General features: G+C 42.3%; 1 protein-coding gene across 30 annotated transcripts in view; it reads left to right on the top strand.

The window, feature by feature from the left end:
- Positions 1 to 22695, top strand: part of Ndae1 (Na[+]-driven anion exchanger 1) — a 217230-nt gene that overhangs the window by 176783 nt on the left and 17752 nt on the right. For all 30 annotated transcript variants that reach the window (XR_013313431.1, XR_013313432.1, XM_077659602.1 and 27 more), the window contains 14 exons: positions 4805 to 5050; positions 5916 to 6062; positions 7480 to 7580; positions 8818 to 8992; positions 9483 to 9616; positions 11947 to 12124; positions 13333 to 13611; positions 14149 to 14262; positions 14381 to 14542; positions 16097 to 16275; positions 17204 to 17276; positions 17869 to 17937; positions 20124 to 20300; positions 20853 to 21008. Coding sequence is in view for 28 of the 30 variants with exons in the window: in XM_077659602.1 (XP_077515728.1) it covers positions 4805 to 5050; positions 5916 to 6062; positions 7480 to 7580; positions 8818 to 8992; positions 9483 to 9616; positions 11947 to 12124; positions 13333 to 13611; positions 14149 to 14262; positions 14381 to 14542; positions 16097 to 16275; positions 17204 to 17276; positions 17869 to 17937; positions 20124 to 20300; positions 20853 to 21008 (2190 nt within the window). In the remaining 2 variants the exon portion in view is untranslated. The remainder of the gene's footprint in view (positions 1 to 4804; positions 5051 to 5915; positions 6063 to 7479; positions 7581 to 8817; positions 8993 to 9482; positions 9617 to 11946; positions 12125 to 13332; positions 13612 to 14148; positions 14263 to 14380; positions 14543 to 16096; positions 16276 to 17203; positions 17277 to 17868; positions 17938 to 20123; positions 20301 to 20852; positions 21009 to 22695) is intronic.

Raw genomic sequence — 22695 nt, forward strand, 5'->3', positions numbered from 1 at the left:
GCTTTGGCCCATAACATTTAACCAAAAAACACTCAACAAAAAACACACAAAACGCTATGTACATACGACACTGTCGTGGTCAGCCAGCATGAGTCTGGCTTCGTCATACTAAAATTCACGAAGCATACAGAGCGGCTCTAGCCTCGAGAGCCACTCGGGAGGCTCCGCCTTATTGGCAGGTGGGCCATCTAGGTCACATGACCTTCTGATGTCATCACAACCTGCCCACCAGATCGTGAGCAAAGTGTCTGCTGTGGCTAGTGGCAGTTAAATTAATGATTGGTTCCGAGAGGTTGTTCAAAAAGAGCAACCTGGGTCTCTAAAGCTGCATCGCTGACAGCACCTGCCATTGCAGTGCAATGGTGCATCGCTTAACTGCTGACTTACTGCATGAGGAGTGGTATGAATACTCCCAGGGACCTATGAATGTAATTAGATAATGACCAATTTTGTATATATGGGCATTAACCAAATAACGCTATCGTGTCATACCCGTAAGACGGAACCTAAGTGTCCCCTCCATTTTCTTTTTTTTTTAATGTATGGGAAGCCACCTCGTAAAATGCTGCATTCAGACTTGATTCAAATTTAACAAAAAGGGGGCTGTATGAATTTTATCAGTCTGTTATGGCTGATGTTGTAAAGCTAAAAATTTTTATGCATGTGAGAGACATCTGTGTAGTTTTCAAGGATGTTATCATAAATGTAATGTACTTTTTTGGGTTAGTCATGTATGCTGTACGTGTCAGAAATTATGTCGCACAGAATCATGACATTTTCTTCCGGGGCCCGATCATAGCTTCGTTTGTGTTGTACAACTTTGGGAAACAACAGTGCTACATGGACACAAACACCAACGCTTACTAACAATGTATACCAAGAACTCAATGTATATCAACTTGCCCAGCTTTCAGCCTTGATATACTGTGCTCTTTGCGAGCACTTGTGCACTCACAACTCTTAACATAATGGGCTCGCTTGCACTCTTTCTACGTACCTGGCAGCCTTTTTCTGCTGATCATTTTTGCTGATTCGCACAAGAGATTCGAGCTAGAAGGCTCTGATGTTTAAGATGGTGATTAAGCATTGTAGTCTGCATCAGGGGAAGGGCTCAAACATTTTCAGCCAGCACAGTGATAGAAACAGTGGAAAGCAGCATAAAAATTGAATAGATGCACAGATGTAAGAAATAGCCATCAAAGCCTCTGAATAACTAAATGGATATGTCCCATCTTCTTTTTTTTTTTGTACCCGTGTGAAATGCTAAGTGTTTTCTAAAAGCATGAACCGTCAACTAGCCCTATTCTTTGGATACCCACATGGTATCATTTGTGCTTGTGATCATTTGTTTTCCTCTCTGTATACTAATCACATATCAAACCAACTCAGAAATGCATGCTAAAACTTTTTTTTGGTGCTTATTAGCTCGTTCCTCAGTTTCGTGCCACCATCATCGACATCGTGAGCATCTACAGCGCCACCTGCCTCGGTTGGCAGGTTGCAAAATGGAGAGAAGAAAGTCTCCTTTCCACTTTTAGAGAAGAGGAGGGAGATGGAAGTGGGGAGGGAAGAGGGACAGAGAGTAGGAAGCGGGAGGTGGCTGAGTGGAGAGAGGGATATACCTGTCTCCATTTCTATGGGAGAGGAGGAAGAGGGAGAAAAGTTGGGAGGCGATGGGTGGCCTAATGGCATGAGTGTCACCCTTTGCTGGGAGGTGGTTGGTTCGAACCTCACCGCTGGACAAGGATGGGTACAAGCATCTTCCGGGTGGGCACCCGGCTTCTTTCTTTGCTGTCATACCACAGCTAATGCTCAAACATTCGCGTTATATACTCGTAAGTCGTAACCAACCTGTGGTTTTTTATGACTGAACATAGCACCCACAGGCTGGACAGTTCATTGTCTTCTTTTCACGTTGCATTCACAAGTGCTGTTATTGGCTAATGAACATGTGCCAACTCATAATGTTCTAATATAAATTGTTATCATGCATTATGTAATGGCGCAATACAAAGAGTTCAAGAAGGGTTTTCTGGCGGGCTAGTTGGTGCTTCTCGTTCGTGATTAAACTGTGCGAAAGAACGGGGACAGAGGCAGGAAACACGCACACATGATAGACATAAAGGACCTGATCTACTATGTTCCGCATGAAGCCTTGTTTGCAGCCGTCAAGCAGCAAGTAGAAGAATATGGTGAAGTCAGCTTACGTAGCGCAATTAGCATGTCCTTGGAACAATTCCTTGAACTGTTGAAATTTTACCTTGCCTTGACCGCAATTTTCCACAAAGGACAGTTTTACATTAAAAAAAAAATTCGTTGGAGGCACTTAGATATCTCTTAACTGCGGGAAGGCAAAAGCCGTTTGCGACTCATTGCACTGATTTGAATTTGAGCGGCGATGTCATGCTGCGCATGCACAGTTGTTGCTTGGCGGCGGATCACACCACCCGCCACAGTGGGCAGTTTGCTTACAGTCCAGTTGGCAGGTTGTGATCACGTGACCTAAAATGTAATGGACGAACAAGGTCACATGACCTAAAATGAAATGGACGGGCGTGAGTATGAGCCACTAAAGGCCATCGCCTTAAAATGTAATGGATGGACAAGGTCACGTGACCTAAACTGTAAGGGACAGAAAAGGTCACGTGACCTAAAATGTAACGGACGGACGCGAGTATGAGCCATTAAAGGCTATCACCTTAAAAGCGGTATATGCATAGGTTCATCTGTGGCACCTGTTTTATGTAATTTTTCTCTCTTCTTTGGACTAGCGCTTGAAATGTTGTCTCTACGACCAACATATTGTGTGCGTTTTTCGGTACGTTGATGATTATCTCGTGATGGTGAACCTCTCTTCTAATTCTAGTCTGCCTGATTCATTTAGTAGCATCCTTAATGTTTTCAGTTGTGAAGGGAAATGGCTTCATTTCACGCATGAATTGCCTAAAGGCAACCAAATCCAGTTTCTGTCAGTCTAGAATTTACGCCCTCACATAACTGTTGGTCTTACAACCCCAGAATGAACAAGCAGTTCCTACCCTTTAATAGTGCACATTCAAAGTTGGCAAAAAGATCGATCGTTCACCTTGCCTGTCGTTCTGCCCTAGAAAAGTGATGTGAGCACAAAATGAGTTCAAGTCGTAACCGTCAGATTGAGAGGTTGTTTGCTGCTTTGTGTCCGCGGGAACATATAGCCTGTGTTTGCAAAAGCCTGCTACAGTGGACGAAGAATACGAGCTGCCAAGCGAACGAAAAAGAATGAAAACCAGTGTGTGTCATGCCTTACGTGCACCAAGTGTCGCACAATATAAAGAAAGTTGCAGGAAGATACAGCGTCCCAACTCGTGTTTGCGGCGCCATGTAAGCTTGCTAAAGTATGTGCAATCATGAACAGAGACAACAGACAGCAAAGGCGCACCTTAAATCACAGCCTTGAGTACACTAAATGTGTGGAGAAGTTATTTATCAGGTTCCATTATCTTGTGGAAAGATGTACATCGGCCAAACTGGGCGATGTTTCAATGAGAGGGCGGCTGAACATGTTCGCAATCTCTCTACCAACTCAGGAGGCAATTTAGCTTTACATTGTAAGAAGTGCAAAATAAGTGATTGCCACCCGTATCTTGAAAGCACAAAGTTCCTCGCTACAGCTAGAACCAAAACAGAAAGGGAAATAACTGACGCTTTCCTAATCGCAAAGAATGTGAATAATTGTGTGAGCACACCATTCATTATGCTTTCTGATAAAGAAATCTCGTTTTTAGAAAGTAGCACTTTAAACTGGTCCATTTTAACCTTGCACATTTACTCTTGTTACTTGTTTCCATCCTTCATAGGTCTTAGCCTGGTCTTCGCCTTTTCATTCTCACGTCGCCTTTACCTTTGTTTCACTCTTGGTTTCACGGTTTTAGCCTCGTTGTTAATGATTCTCAGACACTTTTTACATTTAATCTTGTTTTGTTTCATTAATATGGTTTCGCTTTTATTTTTTTTTCTGCTTAGTTTTTAGTGCTTTGCACCTTCATCTTTTACTGTTGTTACTGTTGCTCCACGTCTCATCCCTTTTGCTTAGCAAGTTTTCACTCGTAATACATGGCTCTGTCGTTTTCCATCATTTGTTCTCTTTGAATTATTTTCACCTTCAGGCTCTTTATTTTCCCCTCTCCTTTTATCTAGGTTGTCAAGGGTGTGTAGGCATGCACACACGGGGGTTTTTAGATTGGCTGTCCAGCTGGTCCGCGCTCTATGTACACTGAACTGTTAAACTTATCTGTTTTGTTTGATTCCGGCTGTGTCATGTGGTGGTTTGGAGCGTATAAAAAAGAATGCTCGAAGCATTTTCGAATAAAAGTTGGAAGTCTGCGCTCTGTGTGTGTACGTGTTTCCTGTCTCTGTCCTTGTTCTTTCGTGCAGTTTAATCATGAACGATAAAGAGTTCATCCTTATTGATACAGACTTGAAGGGGATCAAGAATTTCTTGGAATTAGGCAACGTTCTAATTAATGTGAGCCTTTTTAGTACACCTTATAGTGATGGGATTGAAATGCCGGTTTGAATAAACTGGCTGTTTGAATTAAATCAGTTTGAATCACCAAAATTGCACTGTATTTCTCTTGACGTATTTCAGTTTGCGCATATGTCACAAGCTGGAAGCTCTCAAATTTAAGTGATATCTTTAGTTATTAGTGGTGTCTTTTTCGTGAGGTGCAAAAAAGGGACTTTCCTTCCTCTACGGGCTTATGCGTCCAATATCTCAGGTGCTGGAATTGAGCTGCGGTGGCCTCCTTGTCTGTTGTGTGTGCAGATGAACCAGGCCTTCATGAAGAAGATTCCACCTGGGTCCCAAGCATCCAACATCCTAGTGGGCGAGGTGGAATTCCTCGAGCGACCCATTGCAGCCTTTGTGCGCCTGGCGGCTGCGGTGCCCCTGGGTGACCTCACCGAGGTGCCTGTGCCGACCCGCTTCCTTTTTATCCTGCTCGGGCCACAAGGAAACATGGTGCGGTACCACGAAATTGGTCGTGCCATTGCCATCCTCATGTCCGACGAGGTGAGTAGCTCACTAACGATATCCTTCACACAGGTGAACATCATGCACAAACACAGAGATAGGATGCATAAGAATGCAAACCCCAGTCCCTGTCACAGTCTTTTTAGCATCAGAGGCATTTTGATATAATGGAGCAGCCAGCAGTGATTGAAACCAAAGAGAGCAGATAATTGTGGTGCGGAAAGGAATGATTCACATCAATCTTTAGGTTGAAAGTGGAAGAGACAGCAACACAGCACTGTAGTAGGGACCAGATGCTTAAACTTTGTATGTAACTGCCGCAAGCTAGTAAGGCATATTGTGGCAAGATAGACACTCAACCCTTTGCACTCGTCACATCTATCATGGTGCTCTATTTCACTATGAGGTTTTCAGCTGGTGTTTTTAAGCACATAAGACATCCTGACGAGCTCCTGCAGCAAGGCACAGCACAGGAGTCATGTACTTAGCAGCACCATGTGCTGCTGGTGCATGCACCTCTACCAGTGCCTCTTTTTTTCTAAATGATATAACCTGGTCACTGACTCATGCTTAAACCAGTGGTGTTTTTCAGCTGCTTGCTATTTCTTTTGTTATTGTTATTGCCTTGTTAGTTCTTTTGGGCTAACTGCGCTTGATGACTATATAGAGTTTGACTGGACGTCATAATATTATCACTTGTGTATGTCATTGGTGTGATAGTGCGTGCAGTGCCGCAAGGTACCAAGAGTGAAAAGGAAGGATAGTCACTGCACAAATCGTTTTCTTTCATTCGCCATTCTTGTACCCTTACCACAGCTTTGTTCAATACATTTCAATACATTTTTTTTTGCTTCCATTTTGCAGTGGACACTGGAGTGTTGAATGTGCTGACCGTTTGTTGCAGGTCTTCCATGACGTCGCTTTCAAGGCAAAGAACAGAGACCACCTCTTGGCTGGAGTTGATGAGTTCCTGGATGCAGCCACTGTGCTTCCTCCAGGTGCCTGGGACCCTTCAATTCGTATTGAGCCCCCACAGCATGTTCCATCACAGGTGGGTTTGGGTTCATTTTTCGTGGAATAAGCATGAGCTGCAGCCACTACAGTTATGGTCATGGGTTGGTGTCATCAAACCCGCTTTGACCAGTGGATTATGTTCGCAGTGTCAAGACTCCTCTGTGTGAGGCTATCAAATGTTTAGTGTAAAGTTTGCTTTGCTATACACTCTTTTTTTCTTGCCAATTCCAATTTTTTATTCTTTTTGTTTAAAGCTTGCCATTTAGCCTAAAAAATTGGATCACAGGTCTTGGTATTTGGTTTTGGTGAAGCATTGTATGAAAAGCAGTGCAACCAAATTACAGGCACTTGGGGAATACAGGTGACTGACCAGTGCTTCGTGTGTTTGTAAGTTGTTTCCTTTTTGTTCTTGTGCTTGTTTGCACTGACTTTGGTATGATGCTTAATTATGTATCTTTTGAACTGTTTAAGGGGTAAAGGAAAAGCGGTAATAGCATATATCTGCACGAATCATTCATAAAACTGAACAGAGAAAGCTTTGTGGTCTGGTATCAAAAAGCACGCGAGCTAGTCATGCTTGAGACCTCTGCCATGATGAATCATCTGCTCTATATCACCTGTCATTGATTTAGTTCCTTTACAACATTTATGGCTTCTCAAACCTTCATTCCAAAAATTGTTAGCTGAATATAAGCATACTGCAGTTTTTATTTTTTGGCATTAAGATCAAAGTTTTCTATGCGTTTATTTTTCAGAAACTCTGGCAGTTAGGTCCGAAACTAGATGTTCAGTATGTGTACTTAGAGGGGATGCAAAAAATAGTTCAACTAGCTCTTAGCTCTTAACCATGGACCGAAAAAAAAGGCGCAGAGCACTCGAGAGATGCCTGAAGGCACCCTCCTGCTTTGTGGTGAAACCTACTTTTCTCTGCATTAATAGTCTTTTTAACTATTTGTTGTGTTCCATCTAAGTATGACACACACCGTACATACCTGTACGTTTCAGCATTGACAGCGCCATGTGCAGATGATCTATTCTTTTATTTGAGAGTGAACGATGGAATTGCATAGCTGATGTTCTTGAGTTATGTCTTGTTTAATTTACAACCATTTTTTTACTGCTAGAGTTTATGTATATGTGTGTATGTACTTCTCCTGGCTTTTTTTGTTTTTGGAACACATGGTGGAGAGTGGTTTACTCAGTTAACCTCTATTCATTTGATGTTGGTTCAGTTAACTTGTCGCAGCTAAGTTGTGTTAAAAGGCTCTTGAGAGCAGGCATACATTTCTACAAAGAAAAAGTGCATTAATTTAAATGTGAAATGTCAAATATTATTTGCTTGGAAGTATAGAGTATCGCTGGCAGATAGTGTGCGAGTGCATTGGGCCCTCCATGTGCCAGTCAGTTTAGTTTTTTTTTTATACATATGTTTGTGTGCTTCTTGTTGCATATAGGAAGGACGAAAGAAACAGGAACCTTCAAAAGAACCAGCCTTCTCCCCAGAGGAGGAGGAGGAAAAAGAAAGAGAAGAGAGCGGTCTCAAAAGGACCGGAAGGTAAGTGGGCACAATGACCGTGGACTGGGGACCGCAAATACACTACTCGAACTGAGAGAGGCGCTTTTCCCAGCTCCTTCTTCTTTAACGATAATCTTGTGCCATGATAGTAGTATTGTTTATTTTCACATGTTAAGAATGAAATGCATTTTACCACTCACTTGAACTTTTTATATGTTTTATTTGGTTTCTAATTAATGTGAGTAACATCTGGGAAGAGCAGATTTTTTAATATTTTTTTGCACTTTGTTATGTTTATTAAGCTGGCTTTTGGGTTCTCTTCTTCTTGCAGCTTCTAACAAAATAAAGTAGGCGGCAGAAGGTTTATGCATGATTAATAGAAAGGAGCTGAATGTTTTAAATATTATGTCGAGAAGGGGGAAATTTTTTTTTTCTATTTATATTGTACAGGCTGTACACTGATAATGAATTTTCACCTGTCTGGTTTTTGATGAATATGAATACCTGCTGAATTTATATTCACAATGTTAAACCTCTTCAGCTCTTGTTTCCCGCAAATGATTATGTGGTCGTTTGTTATGACCGTCATTGCCCTTAGTTCCAAAAGGCACATAGTATGCTGCGATGTCACCGGGCACGCAAGTACATAACCGAGATTAAGCAAGGTCATAAACCTCTGATGTGTCCCTAGTGTGCTTACTGTTGCGTTCCCAGGTTTGTGAACAAGTCACCAGTAGTGGCTAATTTTCAACTTAAGCTGTGTTGCCTGCAGAATGTTGCATAAGCTTGCGGTCTTCACTGAACCCTTTTTCTTTTCCTTTTATGGCCATGGTATAAAACGCTGCTCTTTTCGGTCAGTGTCCTAAAGTGTCTCTAAAATTGAGCTTTAATATGCTCAAGCTGTGTTCTGAACTAAATATGCTATAAATATTGTGCGAAAGATGTGCATCCATGCGCACTAATTAAGACACTTTAATATCAACATAAATGTGAAAAGTATGACAACATACTACACAACACAGCACAATGACGCACGTGCATGTGTCATATTTTTTGTTTCATGTCTTGTTGCACTCTTTGTACTGATTAAATGCATCAATTTTCTCAGCAGTTCATCATACAAAACAAATGTCTATGGCTTGAAATTTTGTGTCAAGTGTAACTAAATCATCAGAAATGGTTTTGAGAAACATTAGAACTTGTTTAGGTTGTTCATTGCAGTTGCTCCTCCTGATAATCTTTGCATACTTATAGTTTAGCATTTCCTTGTGTGCAGGTTGTTTGGTGGCCTTATCAACGACATCAAACGTAAAGCACCATGGTACCTGAGTGATTTCAAGGATGCCATCGCACTTCAATCTATTGCTTCTGTGTTCTTCTTGTATTTTGCCTGTCTTACGCCCATCATCACCTTTGGAGGCCTCCTGGGCTCAGCAACCGAGCAAAGAATTGTAAGTTTTTTTAGTTATTCTTGCTTTATACCTTTTACATGCATCAATGCGATTTAATGTGGCTCAGCTGTGAATACATAACTGCTGATGTCCTGTTTTTCCTCAACGTGTCCAAGTTCAGGCAGAACTTTATGCTGCACATGCACCTTTTTTAATTTTGTTTTTAGTGTTGTAAAAATTCTTTGTGGTTGTCGAGCTCAAATGAACCAGATTTTCTAGTTGTCAGATGCACAACTGAAATAACATTGCTGTTTGTATTATATTATTAAACTGCTCCAGGTTACAAAGAAACAAAGCTGAATTTTGATGCACCATTTTGTGTAGCTTCTTATGGACCAGACAATTCAAGAATGGACCTGTTTTATTACAAGAAAGTTTTTTTTTTTTTTCGAGCTATGTGCGAAGTGCAGCAGGTGCTGTCCAAGAAAATTGAAATAAATAAATAAAATAAATAAAAATGCAACGTGCTCAAACTACCATATGATTTCAGGCAGCCATGGAGAGCTTGATGTCTGGGGCCGTCTGTGGCATCCTGTATGGTCTATTCAGCGGTCAGCCTCTGACCATCTTGGGTAGCACTGGACCTGTGCTAGTATTCGAGACCATTCTTTACGACTTTTGCAAGTGAGTCTGAGCTTATTTTTCATAGAGTTCACCACTTGATAATAAAACTGCTATGTATTCAGGCATCAAATTATGCAGCCAAACCCACGTATATCGAACTCTCAAAAAATGCCTACGAGTTTGATGTGATGTGTAATTCGATATAAGAGTAGCAGTAAATTTGAACAGCTGAGACTGCAGCCTTCTATCAACCCGCAATATCGACGAACCGTGTGCGCACACGGAGCACGTCGAAGCATGTGGGCACACGTTTTTTCAAGTCCTCGTCACAGTTGGTGACCTCGTTATCCACGACACCGGCAATAATGTCTTTGGCCACAAACTCTCCCGCAGTCTCAACGTCATCATCTGCAGGGATAAAGTCGCATGCGGCTCACCATCACAAATAACACCAGCAAATTCGGACAGCTGGTTCCCCAAGTCATCAAGTTTCGCGACAGCTTCACCGAGCTCACCTGACAAAGATATTGTTCCGTGTTCTTCGAGAAAGCAGACTCCACAATGTCGGAAGCAGATCTGTATAGTTTTGTTTTTGCCATCATTCTACAACCCACTTAGTGTAGTCGATTTTTCGGTCTCTTTCAGTCCTCTGGTTCTGCAGGAGCTGTTCAGTCAGACGTATCCTAAAACCAACCTTCAACGCGACGACTAACCCTTGGTCCAAGGGTTGAAGCCCCGGCGTTGCGTTCAGCATCAGGAAGTGAAGTGCAGTGTTGCTGGAACTAGCTCGGTATCTGTGGGCAGAGACATAGCGACCTTGGCCTAGTATTCGATATTCAATTCGATTCGAATGTTTGGTATTCGAAATTTTGAAGTATTTGTCTCGAGCGAATAACCTTTCCGGAACTCTCGCTTCGTGTGGTTTCGGTACGGCTGAGTTGGCACGACGACGAGCGCACAACCAAAGTCCTGATGCCGCGCTGTGAGTCTGCGCTCCTGCGCATATGCCGAAGCCAGTTTGCGCACATGCTTGCAGCAACAGACACGAGCAGGCAGAAGCGCGGCACCCAGATCTGTACTTGCCAGGTGTCTGCAGCTGTGCTATCTGTGGTGCGCACACACCGCAAGCAGCATGGCAGCGTGCATCAATAGAGAGATTTACCACAGCGCGATTCACTTCCGTGCACAGGCAGTGTGCATGCGCTAATTGGTCTTGATGGGGCAGGTGTGCAGATAGCTGGCCGGTGCCTGACACCTCATGGGATCCTCAGGTAGTGGCTCCCCGTGTATCGCCCATGCTAAATACCTTTAATCAAAAGATGCGCGGCTTCTTTCCAAGGAACGAGTTGGAGCTTACTGCAGGTGCCATAGCTGCTCTTATCTGAGTGAAATTCGCGAATCAAGTGCGACAGTGCGAGCATGATGTGCATAGAATGGGTGCCCCTTTCCAACACCTGACGTGGGATGGCGCTGCGCAGTTGGGCACGTGGTGCGTACACCTTGTAAGTGTTCATGCAGTCATTGCTGAAAAGCATGTAATGGCCTTGTGTGTTGGAAAAGTGCATGGTTTCCAAGAGAAGGCAAGCGTAACAGGGGGTGGCAGAAGGTTGGGCGCGCGGATGAGATTAGGAAATTTGCAGGCATAGGATTGGCGCAGCTGGCACGGGACAGGGTTAACTGGAGAGATTGGAGAGAGGCCTTTGCCTTGCAGTGGGTGTAGTCAGGCTGGTGATGATGATGGTGGTTTTGAAAATGCCTCTTGTGCTGTTCAACCTTTTTTGTGTGCCAGAACTATTCGAAATATTTGAAGAAAATTACTGTTCGATTTGAATTCGCTTTGAACCAAAAAACCACCATTTGCACATGCCTAATTATTTTGCTGTGAAATATAAGAATGTGTTGTGTGCAGTATAAAGCTACCCATGAGTGATTTTTTTGTCTGGAGGTACGGCATAAGAGTGTTTTGTTCTGACTTATAGTTCAGAGCAAAGAATTCGCTATATTCCAGCACAACCTCAAACTGTATCTGCCCGACTCTAATGCACTCACAGTATCAAACCAGAACCTGTTATTACAGCTAAGAAGGGAGCTGTCCTTGTGGAAGAGTCTGGAAATAACATTATAACACTGAGTAACTTAGTGCTGTGGCTAGTATTAATTCAATTTGTTACCTTTGTAAAATGGTTACGGTTATTTGTGTGCAGATTGTTCACTTCCATTCTAAAGTCCATATACAACTCCATTGAATGCTTGAGTCATTTCTTTCAGCTTCAGTGTGTAAAATGAATATGTTGCGCTGGTGCAAGCTTTTGAAAGTTCATGTGGTGAAAGTTCTCAGGCCGCTTGGCCAAATGAAGCAACTTAAATTTGGACTGCTTGAATGTTTTCAGAGACCATGACCTGGACTATCTTTCGTTACGGCTATGGATCGGTTTATGGACGGCACTTATCCTCGTTGTGCTTGTGGCCTTTGATGCCAGTGCGCTCGTCTGCTACATTACTCGCTTCACAGAAGAAAATTTTGCCACACTCATTTCGCTCATCTTTATCTACAAAGCCATTGAAAATGTAAGTTGTCATACAGTACAAACCAGTTTATTCAAATAATTCAAACTTCTTATGAAATTACAATGTGCTTGTGCTAAGCTGTCATGCCATACACTGCCAGATTTGATAATTAGATGCACACTGCTTATTTGAAGCTGCCGTGATTACATTGAGCAGCAGAACCAGGTACATTTAAAGAATCTTCACAGGGCTTCAAGTTGATGTCTGTTGTACTTTATTGCGAGATTTGTGACAAGGCTTCAAGTTGATGTCTGTTGTACTTTATTGCAAGATACGCTCACAAAAACGAATAAGTCACATCTGCAAAGGCAATCATATGCAGTATGATTTGATTTTTTTTTAAATTTTAGAGTAGCACTTTGTCACAACACCTGCACTAGTACACATGTCACTGGAGTTTTTTGGCTGAGTGAAAAAAAGTTAAGCCACTGCATAAATTTTGCGACAGGAAGATGGAGGCACGCACATAACGAACGAGCTTTTGTTTATTATTTTCCTTGTTTGACGTTATGGCTTCAACATATTGTGCAAGCTCCTATATTTGAATGGTCAAGTTTTACTGTAATGTCAAGTTTTCTTGTACTATGTCACTCTTTGCTTAGCAGTGAGTTAAGGTAAAAGCACGCCAATATTTTTATGTGATAAATTACAGGGTCTTCTTACACGTACATTTCAGTCTAGCTGTTACAAAAGGCAGGTTATGCACTTTGTTTCAATAAGCTTCTTTTTATGGGGTCAGCGGTGAAGTGTTTGCGTTTTGATGCCTTCACATTGTGCACTGCGGAGTGTGCTGTATATAATTTTCGCTTTTACTGATATTTTAAAATGGTCTTCTTGGCCTGTACTTCCCTGATGTTTTCTCAACAATTAGATGTACACGTTCGCGCTCATAGAAAACTAAACTAAGTGCATTGCACTGCTCACTAGCAGACTTGCCTGTCAGAGAGGCACAGTGGGCATAAGCATGACTGTATCAGTAGTACTCCTGCATATCAGCCCCAGAATATATCGCCCATTCTACACTAGGTACTGAATGAGGTAGGTTAGTATGTTTTTTTTTTCTTTTCATTGTGTACTTGACCTCTCCTGCGCTCCACACACCCATCTAAGCATTCTCATCTCAGTTACTTCTATCCTGAAGTTATAAATGGCATGGTGAGCCTCATTTTGTTCTTTTTGTCTTTACTGTGGCTGTGTTTCATGCACAGGTGCTGAAGATAGGCCACAAGTACCCAATGTACCTAGATCACGATCTACGCATTGACTGCTACTGTGAGCCACCAAATGGGACGGATCTGCTCAACACTACTGTCAACTGGACCATGCTGAGCAAGCAGGCATGCAAGGAGGCCGGAGGCACCCTGCATGGCTTTGGCTGCCAGTTCTATGCAGATGTGTTCCTTTTCTCGGTGCTTTTGTTCATTGCCACTTTCACACTGGCTGTCTTCCTGAAGGACTTCAAAACCACCAGCTACTTTCCTACCTCGGTGAGACGTTGCTGCACCTCAGTAGAGCTGTATTTTCTAATTCACTAATATCAGTTGTTTTTGTTTCATTGTGCATTGATATCAGCGCTGGACCCACCTTCTGCCTAAAGGGAATTTGTTTTGAAAGCGCAGCTGCAGCAGTACCTCACCGTTTTCTACAACATGCTGACCTTTAAAATAGAACATTGTTCGGTTTTGCCATTGTGGTTGTGGTATTATACTCAGCACATTCCAAAGCCCAGTGGGACATTGTGTTTTTTTGTTTAGAGAAAGTTTTGGGGTGCTTCAAAGGGCGGCTTGCTGTTTTCAAGGCTTACACTGTGCTAAGCAGAAGTGCATATAGTGAAATCTTTTAATCCTGGCTCTATTATAAACAGTGCTTCTCTCTGCTCATGTGGAGCAACACAGTAAGCATGTGCGCTTATGCTCCTGTGTATGCAGCAGCATGTCTGTGATTTGCGAAGATTGTGACTTTTCCACTTGCATTCTTCTGTCCTGGTATTATTCCTCGAGCTCATGTGTGTCCTGTTACTGCAGGTGCGAGCACTGGTGAGCGACTTCTCTGTCGTGATCGCCATCTTGCTCATGACTGTCACAGACATGCTGCTTGGCTTGAACACTCCTAAACTGGAAGTGCCCGCGAAATTTGAGGTAAGCTTTGAGATTTCGAACGGCACCTTCAGTGTAGAAGCTGCGTATTGCTCATTTCTTCCTTGTCAGACTATTACGTGTTGTATGTCATGAAAACAATTTTTTTTGTCACTTATAGCCGACCTGGGAAGGCCGTGGTTGGCTGATTCCAATGCTGGGTCGTAACCCCTGGTGGACAATTTTGGCGGCCGCTGCCCCTGCAATGCTGGCCACCATTCTCATCTTCATGGACCAGCAGATCACAGCCGTTATTATCAACCGCAAGGAAAACAAACTGAAGGTCTTTATTTTTAACATTTTTTTCTGGTCTTCTGCTTTTATTAGAATGGCTTCATTATTAAAAAGCAGTGCTCTCTGCAGTTGACTCTTGATAATTTAGACTCAAAGGGGACCAGTTCAAGTTCATACTTCCTTCACCAAAAATTATGCCTTCATGTTGCTTTGTGAACACAGTTTCAGACAGGATGTACGTTCAGCAATGCTGTGTTGTTTGTGCGCATTATCTTCTTAGTTGCCAATTGTCAGCTAGATGTCAAACAAAGCTGAAATAGTTTTTTCTGTGGATCCTTGGCACATAGAAAATCTCGGTTTTAGGTCGAGGATGTCAGGTGTATAAAGGAATCAAAGAAAAAAAAACTTACCCGCACGTTATGCCACCTAGTCTGTCCACATTCAGAAGCCAGTATTAAAATTTTCTTTGTGCTGCTAAAATTTTATAAGGCGGCATGTCGCCAATTGGCCACAGTTTGCATTCATTTCATTTTGTGCATAAGGTTCGAATTGGGTGAAAGGCCAAATTGAATGCCTTGAACTGACTCGAAGGTCCGGAGACTGTAGACAATTTTTCGTCCAACAAATGTCTTCCTATTTTATTCAAAATGTTTGTCCGAAAATGGGAGACGAGGAACTGTTAATGCTGGAAGTCGTACGTTCGTGCTATCTTTTTTTTCACACAGCTTGCTCACAATGTTGCCAAACTTCCTGGTTGGAAAGCACTGGCTACTGAGAACTTGTTGACATCAAACTTTGTGTCAGAGCTCCATGTAGTAATGGTAAATGATATGCAAATGTTACAAATTCTCCTCACCGTGCAGGAAAGTGTTGACTTAGCTTAACTGTAACAACAACAACAACAATAATTATAATCGATCTTTTCAATCTGCATTTACACTGTTCTCTTCTCCGCTCGTATAATGCCTCCTAGCTTTTGAAGGTGCGCTTATGGCAACTCGATCCAGTTTTTGTTCTCCATATAAATCAATCCTGTGGTTCTCTCCTGGGTATGCAGATGCTTGTTTGGCAGCGAAGGAGGCATTTATTACTGAGAAAGTTGCATTTTAAAAATTTCCTGACACTCAATTCAATCATATGGTGTCTACACTGCAAAGGACTCTGTGATCACCGTTTTGAACTGAGTGACTCTGGGATCCTCACCCAAAAAGCTTTGTCAGTGCACCGCAGTTTACTTGTGAAATTGGCTGTGGTGGCGACACTTGTACTTCATTTTTTGGCCTTAGCTAGTTTATAACAGCTCCATTTTCAGTTAAAGTGGTGCCTTTGCCGTTAGAATATGGTCATGTATCAATACAGGCCAACTTCAGTTTGTCTTCAGGGTTCCAAGATAGCAAATAAATGTAGTGAAGTAACAACAACAGCAATACCAACAACAACAACAACAACAACAACAACAACAACAACAACAACAACAACAACAACAACAACAACAATAAATATCATGGCGGTGATGACGGCGATAATGCACCAAAGCGCGCGGACTACCCCCCCGAAACCAACGTTGTGCCTCTGGCATTTGCTTTCTGCCCATGAATAACAGAAAGGTTGTGGCTACCATCTCGACCTCCTGGTGCTGAGCATCCTGATCGCCATCTGCTCTGTTCTGGGTCTGCCCTGGTTTGTGGCAGCCACTGTGCTGGCCATGACTCACGTCAACTCCCTGCGCATGGAATCTGAGTGCTCAGCGCCTGGAGAGAAGCCGCAGTTCCTGGGTGTGAGGTGAGATGTGTGGCTGGCACGCTTCTTTATGTCCTTCCATTTTCATGGATGTTATATACCAACTGCCTTAGCACAAAAAATGAAAGGAGCAGAAAAGGCAGAAAGAGAAGCTTCACTTTCTGAACAATATTTTGACAAGAGGACTTGTTTTTGTTTAGGTTTTATGTTGAGATAACAAGAAGCCTGGTCGAAAAGAGGGGTCTTCTTGTTACAACATTGTGAGCAAACTGAAGTTTCCTTCTTTCCCAAACCGTGTTCATTTTGCGCCATCAACTATTTCATCTTCCTTGCCTCCTATCTGCTGTTAACTGCCTTATCAGCGCTTTGAATCGTGTGAAATGCTTTCAGACCTACAGCACTTCCCTCTCAACTATATTATACAATGAGTTTTGCCTAGCGCTATGCATTGTTTCGTGCTTCTTCGTCCTTTTGTGTGTGTATCTAATCATACTCTAAACTTTGATACTTCTGAACCAACTAGCCCACCAAAAATTCTTAGTTATAGGAGTTATAAATTGTTCTGTGAAGTTGTCATTTGGCTGACAGTTGTGCTTGTCAGTTCTTTCTTTCCAAAAGCCTGTCAACTGTTGCAATAATTTGAGATAAAACATTTTGTTAGTTGCATTGCAAAACAAAGGGTTTATTGCACATAGCTTTGCTTTAACTTTCGAGGGAAATTGCTGTTGTTCTTTTGTTCTTGTGGTGATCTTTTCCTTATGTTCATTTTATTTATTTGTTTGTTTGTTTGTTTATTATTTTATTGTAAATATTTTATGAGTATTTATTACTTTCTATAGACACACACACAAACTATTGTCTCTGCCAGGTGATGTGGTTTGGGCCATTTCATCGCAGTATTGTTACATAATTTGGCTAATGTCATTTGAAAAATTGCATAGGTAACATCTGCATTTCTTTTGTGCTGCAGAGAGCAAAGGCTGACTCAGGTCTTCATCTTCCTACTGGTAGGCCTGTCAGTATTCTTCACTCCAGTTCTCAAGGTAATTGTTTTTCGTTTCTTGCAAGAGGTCTTTGGTTTCTGGAATAAAGCAGACGTGTGGCTCTTTAATTCTGTAACATCATGCATGCATGGAGCTACGAATTGTTAAAAGTCTAGTGGAAAAATGGGCAAATAGACGAAACGTACTTGGTACTCTGTGCACATGCACAGAAGCTGTGCTGCTCTCTAGAGCCCACTGTAATATTTGCTACCTTTTAGTCTCAGTTTACAGCTCTGTCTGCTGTGTGGAAGCCGTGTATACCACCTATCACTGCTGTTGTGTAAAGTGTACCGCAATGTTGACGAACTGCAATGGTGCTTTGCTTTTGTTTTCCTTTATCTGTAGTACAACCACATTTACTCACGTAATGAACTCACTTTTCTTTCCCCATAATAATCTCTAAGTTTAAGAGTTGTCATTTGTTTTTGGATACAGTTTTCATTAAAAGCTTTTTCAAATGCATTTTGTTGTGTCTTTTATTGGAGTCAAAGCAGTAATTGTCATCTTTGTATGGATTGCTGATCACTGGGCACACATGAATTCAAATGCTTGGCTTTGTGTGCACGGAACTTACTCATTGTATGTATTGCAGCGTATTCCAATGGCTGTATTATACGGCGTCTTCCTCTACATGGGAGTGTCATCCCTCAAAGGCTCACAGGTACTTTGCATTCTGAATTTCGTTTTTCTTACTGGCAAAGACATGAAACTTGGAATGGCTTCAAACTGCTGATGTGCGAATGATGATTATGCATTCCATATGTGACAGCCAGATGCCATATAATTGGTGAAATGTTGCCGGTTGCTGCACAGTATTTTCTAATATTACGGAAATGTGTGCAAAACTGATGCGAACTTGCATAACACCTGCAATTATCTGTAGGATTTGTTCAAACAAGTGCTAGCATTATACACAGCTATGTCGCACCTGTCAACATTTGGGCAACATAAAATTTATTTAGTACATTTGCACAGGACGACTACATACTCTGCCCCAAATTGCATTTTTTTAGAGCGCAGCTGTTGGGCATCCATTCATGGATTTTGTGTTGTAGTCGTCGGGGTCAGCACTGTCGGCGTAGTCGGCGTAACACGCCACTTGACAGCTGTGGCAGGTAGTAGCAGAGTGAAACGCCACCTGCCATGGCAAGATCGGAGGAACGGGCAGCCGGAAGATGGCTGCCACAGGAAGATTCCGAAGGGTGGCTAACAGTGTAACACACCACCTGCCAGCGGTGGCGGGTGGTGTGTGAAGAGCTGCGCTCAAATTTCTCATTGCTGACTATTGTAATCGCCTGTCAAGACCCAACCAGTTAAACCCACCAGTAGTGCCACCCATAAATTGCGCTCATAGCTTCAAAAATTCATTTAGGAAACTATGCTCAGAGGCGGTCTTTTAACCTTTACACAGGTGAGTCTTTTCTACATGGTCTGGGGAACTGCTTACAAGATTTTTGCACAAGACATGGTTGCGAATGTTTAAAGTGAAAATTTCAGATTTTCCCAACCAAAGTTCCTCAAAAAGCGTTGGGAAGAATACTTAGCACCTCTCAATGGGTGCGCAAGTTTTTCCAAAGATTTCATTTTGTTTCTAGTAAGAAGAAATGCACAAGACTCAAGAATGCTTACTGCAGGCTGAAAGAATAAAACAAATGTCCTTAGAACTGTCCTCCGCTTGAAAAGGAGGGCTTGCAGCTAGCTCCTTTCCAGAGTCCAGCTGCAGAGAATGGAAGTGAATCATGTCTTTTCCCTACTCCGTCGGAGTAGACTGTTCATCCTTAGATGACGGCACAGATTCTACGGTGGGTCCGTTCGATCCGCCACACATAACATTAGTGTGGACGGGAGACACATCATCCAAGCATGGCTATGCCAACCTGCCATGCTGTACCGCACCTGCCCATTCTGAATGCTCACAACATGAGTAATGCTGAGGAGAAGCAATGCATTTCAGCCATGCATTTATAGTGAAATACTGCTTCTAGGGGACTTAAAAAATTGTTTAAGAAATTTTACGCATCCTCTCATGCCCCACGTCAAGAACAGCCATCGCTGGGCTGTGTTTATAATGGTAGATCAGAGTGCGGGGAAAAAATGACTCTATATATCATGTTTTTTTTGTCTTTTTTTTTCAAGTTCACAGGGACGACACAAGATGGCAAAAAGATCCTTTGATGGAAAAAGCGAGCTTGCTATTAACACGTGGGGGAGGGAAGGGGGGGGGGGGGGTATATTTCCTGCTGCCCGTGAAACCGTGAAAGAAAGGGTTAAGTACATACACTTTTGGGCAGATCCTTTATAAGTGTTATATATAATCAAGCAGGGTACATGCTTGCACTAAATAGTGAATGCTTCTTGTGTTAGTGGTGAGTACCAGTGTAGGGCCAAAGTATGTATTGCCTCAAAGACTGCAATACAGTGGCATAGTGTAGTGTTTTTCATGTACTTGTATTGCTTAAAGAACTTCAACAAGTGCTCTACACCCTCGAAACTGACGACCTAGGCTTACAATGTGACTTGAGTCATGAAGAAATGTGCATATGTTTGAGGGTTGCTTCCTGAATGTGGTCTGAATGTAGACGATCGATAAAGTGTCATTTTAATGTGTATGTTGTAGTAACGAAGCATGAGGCATACACTATAGGCACTTTTGCACACACGAAGTGATGATATTGATGCAAAATTTTAATAGCAGTTCATGCTGCTGGGGATACAGTGACAAGAGTAGCAGCAACCAGAATTTGTAACTGAACTTGTGCAAACAGGGTAGTTGCCATCTTGAACACTGCTCAGAGGTTCTGGTCAGTTGGCTTCATGCAAACCTGTATGTGTGATGGTGTTGTGCAGTTCTTCGACCGTATCCTGATCATGTTCATGCCGCAAAAGTACCAGCCCGACCACATGTTCCTGCGGCATGTGCCCACCATGCGTGTGCACCTGTTCACACTCATCCAGCTTACCTGCCTTGTCTGCCTGTGGCTCATCAAATCGTACAAGCCTTCTTCCATTGCATTCCCGCTCATGGTAAGCATCTTTCAGCATCTTTTACAGCTGTAGCAAAAGAGCAGTGTGTCATGCTCCTCTTTCTTTGTACTCTTTGTGTGGTTCACCACTGTGCCATCAGCCAGACAGTGTGCGAAGAGATCTGTTCCTTCACAAAACAGAAAAAAAAATAACAAGTTGAAGCTTTTGGGAATGCTGATGGCATTTCACTGAATGTGTGGGTCTTCTTGACCAGACTTGACCTTTTGTTTACACCGATTTTATTTATTTTCTTTTGAACACAATATTGTTTCATTGATGTAACAGTTGCCAACTTTATGTTATAAATATGGGCATCAATGCATTTATCAGCAAACACAAAGTATAACTTATGCTTTCCTTTACTTTTCTTGCTAGTCTTATTACTAACCTCTACTGTACCATTCTTTTGAGCCATTAAAACACACCTGGATATACTTATTTTGTCAAGGTAGTTATGCATCTAGTTGGCAAGTTCAGTGCATTGAAAATGTCGGAACACCTAGTTTTGTATGATTTGTTCAATGTGTCATGTCTATTTCTCCTGTTTTTCAGCTTGTGGTCATGATTGGTGTGCGCAAGTTGCTCGACTTTATCTTCACACAAAAGGAACTGAAGGTTCTCGACGACGTCATGCCTGAACACACAAAGAAGAAGCAAGAGGAAGACCTGATGAAGAAGGAAGCAGAGCAGGAAGAATTTGAGATGAAGGTTTGGTTTACTGCAGTTTCTTGCAGCCTGCATGTGCACATGCTTCCGGTGAAAATCAGGAGAATGCTTTTTGCCAAAATGTGGGCGTGTGTGTGTATATACACCTGTGAGCCTTGGTTCACTTTCTTTCATATGAAAAAAAGCCACCGTAGTGGCTCACTCGTTATAGTGCTCGACCGCTGACCCGGAAGATGTGAGTTCGATCTCGGCCGCGGCGGTCGAATTTCGATGGAGGCGAACTTCTAGAGGTCTGTGTACTGTGCGATGTCAGTGCGCGTTAAAGAAGCCCAGGCGGTCAAAATTTCAGGAGCCCTACACTACGGCATCCCTCATAGCCTGAGTCACTTTGTGATATTAGACCCCCCATAAACATTAAACCTGTCATTTGAAAAGGAATATGCATGAGTAGTAATAGTGGTTTTGAAATGGAAACTTGGCTCACTACAGCTTAATTCTTGGCTGCCCTTAATAACATTGGTTAAGCCTTGGATATGTTTTATATGACCTGTCATTTAATGTTTATTGCTGATGCAACATAGTAGCTGTAGGGTAATGCTAGGCACCTAATGCTGTACTCCCGAGGTGAAGTTTAGAAGTATTAATGTTTTTTTTAAATGCACCTCACTGTTCGTAAACTTACTTTTTCTTGACACGTCCTGGTCTAATGTGCTTTACACAGTGAGACATTTGGGGACACTGCTTAAGTGCTGGTAATTCTGGGCTGCGAAATGGTGTTTTGGTTTTTGAGGATTTAAGGTTTGAGTATTTAAGGTAATTTCAGTGTGCTTCTTATTCTTTTAGTTTGTGGTTAAGCTCATATAATGTGATTTCGAAATTAAGGATGAAATTCCGTGTTTTTAAATGAAACAAGATGCCTTTGTCTTGTTTCCTTTTTGCAAGGTGCCTGGAATTTTCGTTGTCCTGTCTCAAATGCATGGGACATCTGACGTTAGAATGAACGACCCATCAGCCGATATTGTGCATTTATTAGACTGACAAGTAGCTGCATGTCAGAGCTGCATGCAAGTAGCAGCATGCAACCATAGTTCTTTGATCCTCACAGCCATGAAACTCTGAATCAAAATATGGGCGTGGTCTTGCAGCCAGTCTCTGGAGGTTAGCACGCACACACTCACCAGCTGTGAGCGAAGCAGTTAGCTAGTGGCAGAGCCCTGGAGTTTTTGTTCTCCGTATCTTTATAGTATTTGACTACCCTGAGCAGGCCATTTGAAAGCTTTAAGTGGTGTAACACACAGCTGAATTTCAAGTTGTAGACAACTCAGAGTGACGGATCTTAAAATGTGAACCATATCAGGAGTTTTGCCACTCGTATGATCAGGGAGCTTTGCATGAAGACGTTTTTTTGCTTTACTTTAAGAGCGTGCTCCTCTTTGTTGTCAGTGCGGGCCTTGCATATGCTACGTTTTGTGGCACAGATAGTAGCATACATATACTAACTGAAGTGACGTAATGCTTGGTAGTGAATATGATATGCGTGGCCTGTTCTACTTAGCTTACCCATTGTAAACATGCATGTAGTTGTAGCTGCCGCAATCTTTGTCTAAAGGCCTTCCTTGAGCATGTAATTTCTCAGGCTGATAGTCCTAGAGTAGTTGTGATAACTGCTGTCACTGTGTGTTGACTTGCTTGGTAGAAAGTGAACCTGAATCTTCTCAACTATTGCATG

Source organism: Amblyomma americanum, chromosome 3, assembly GCF_052857255.1.
Source record: "Amblyomma americanum isolate KBUSLIRL-KWMA chromosome 3, ASM5285725v1, whole genome shotgun sequence".
Classification (NCBI taxonomy): domain Eukaryota; kingdom Metazoa; phylum Arthropoda; class Arachnida; order Ixodida; family Ixodidae; genus Amblyomma; species Amblyomma americanum.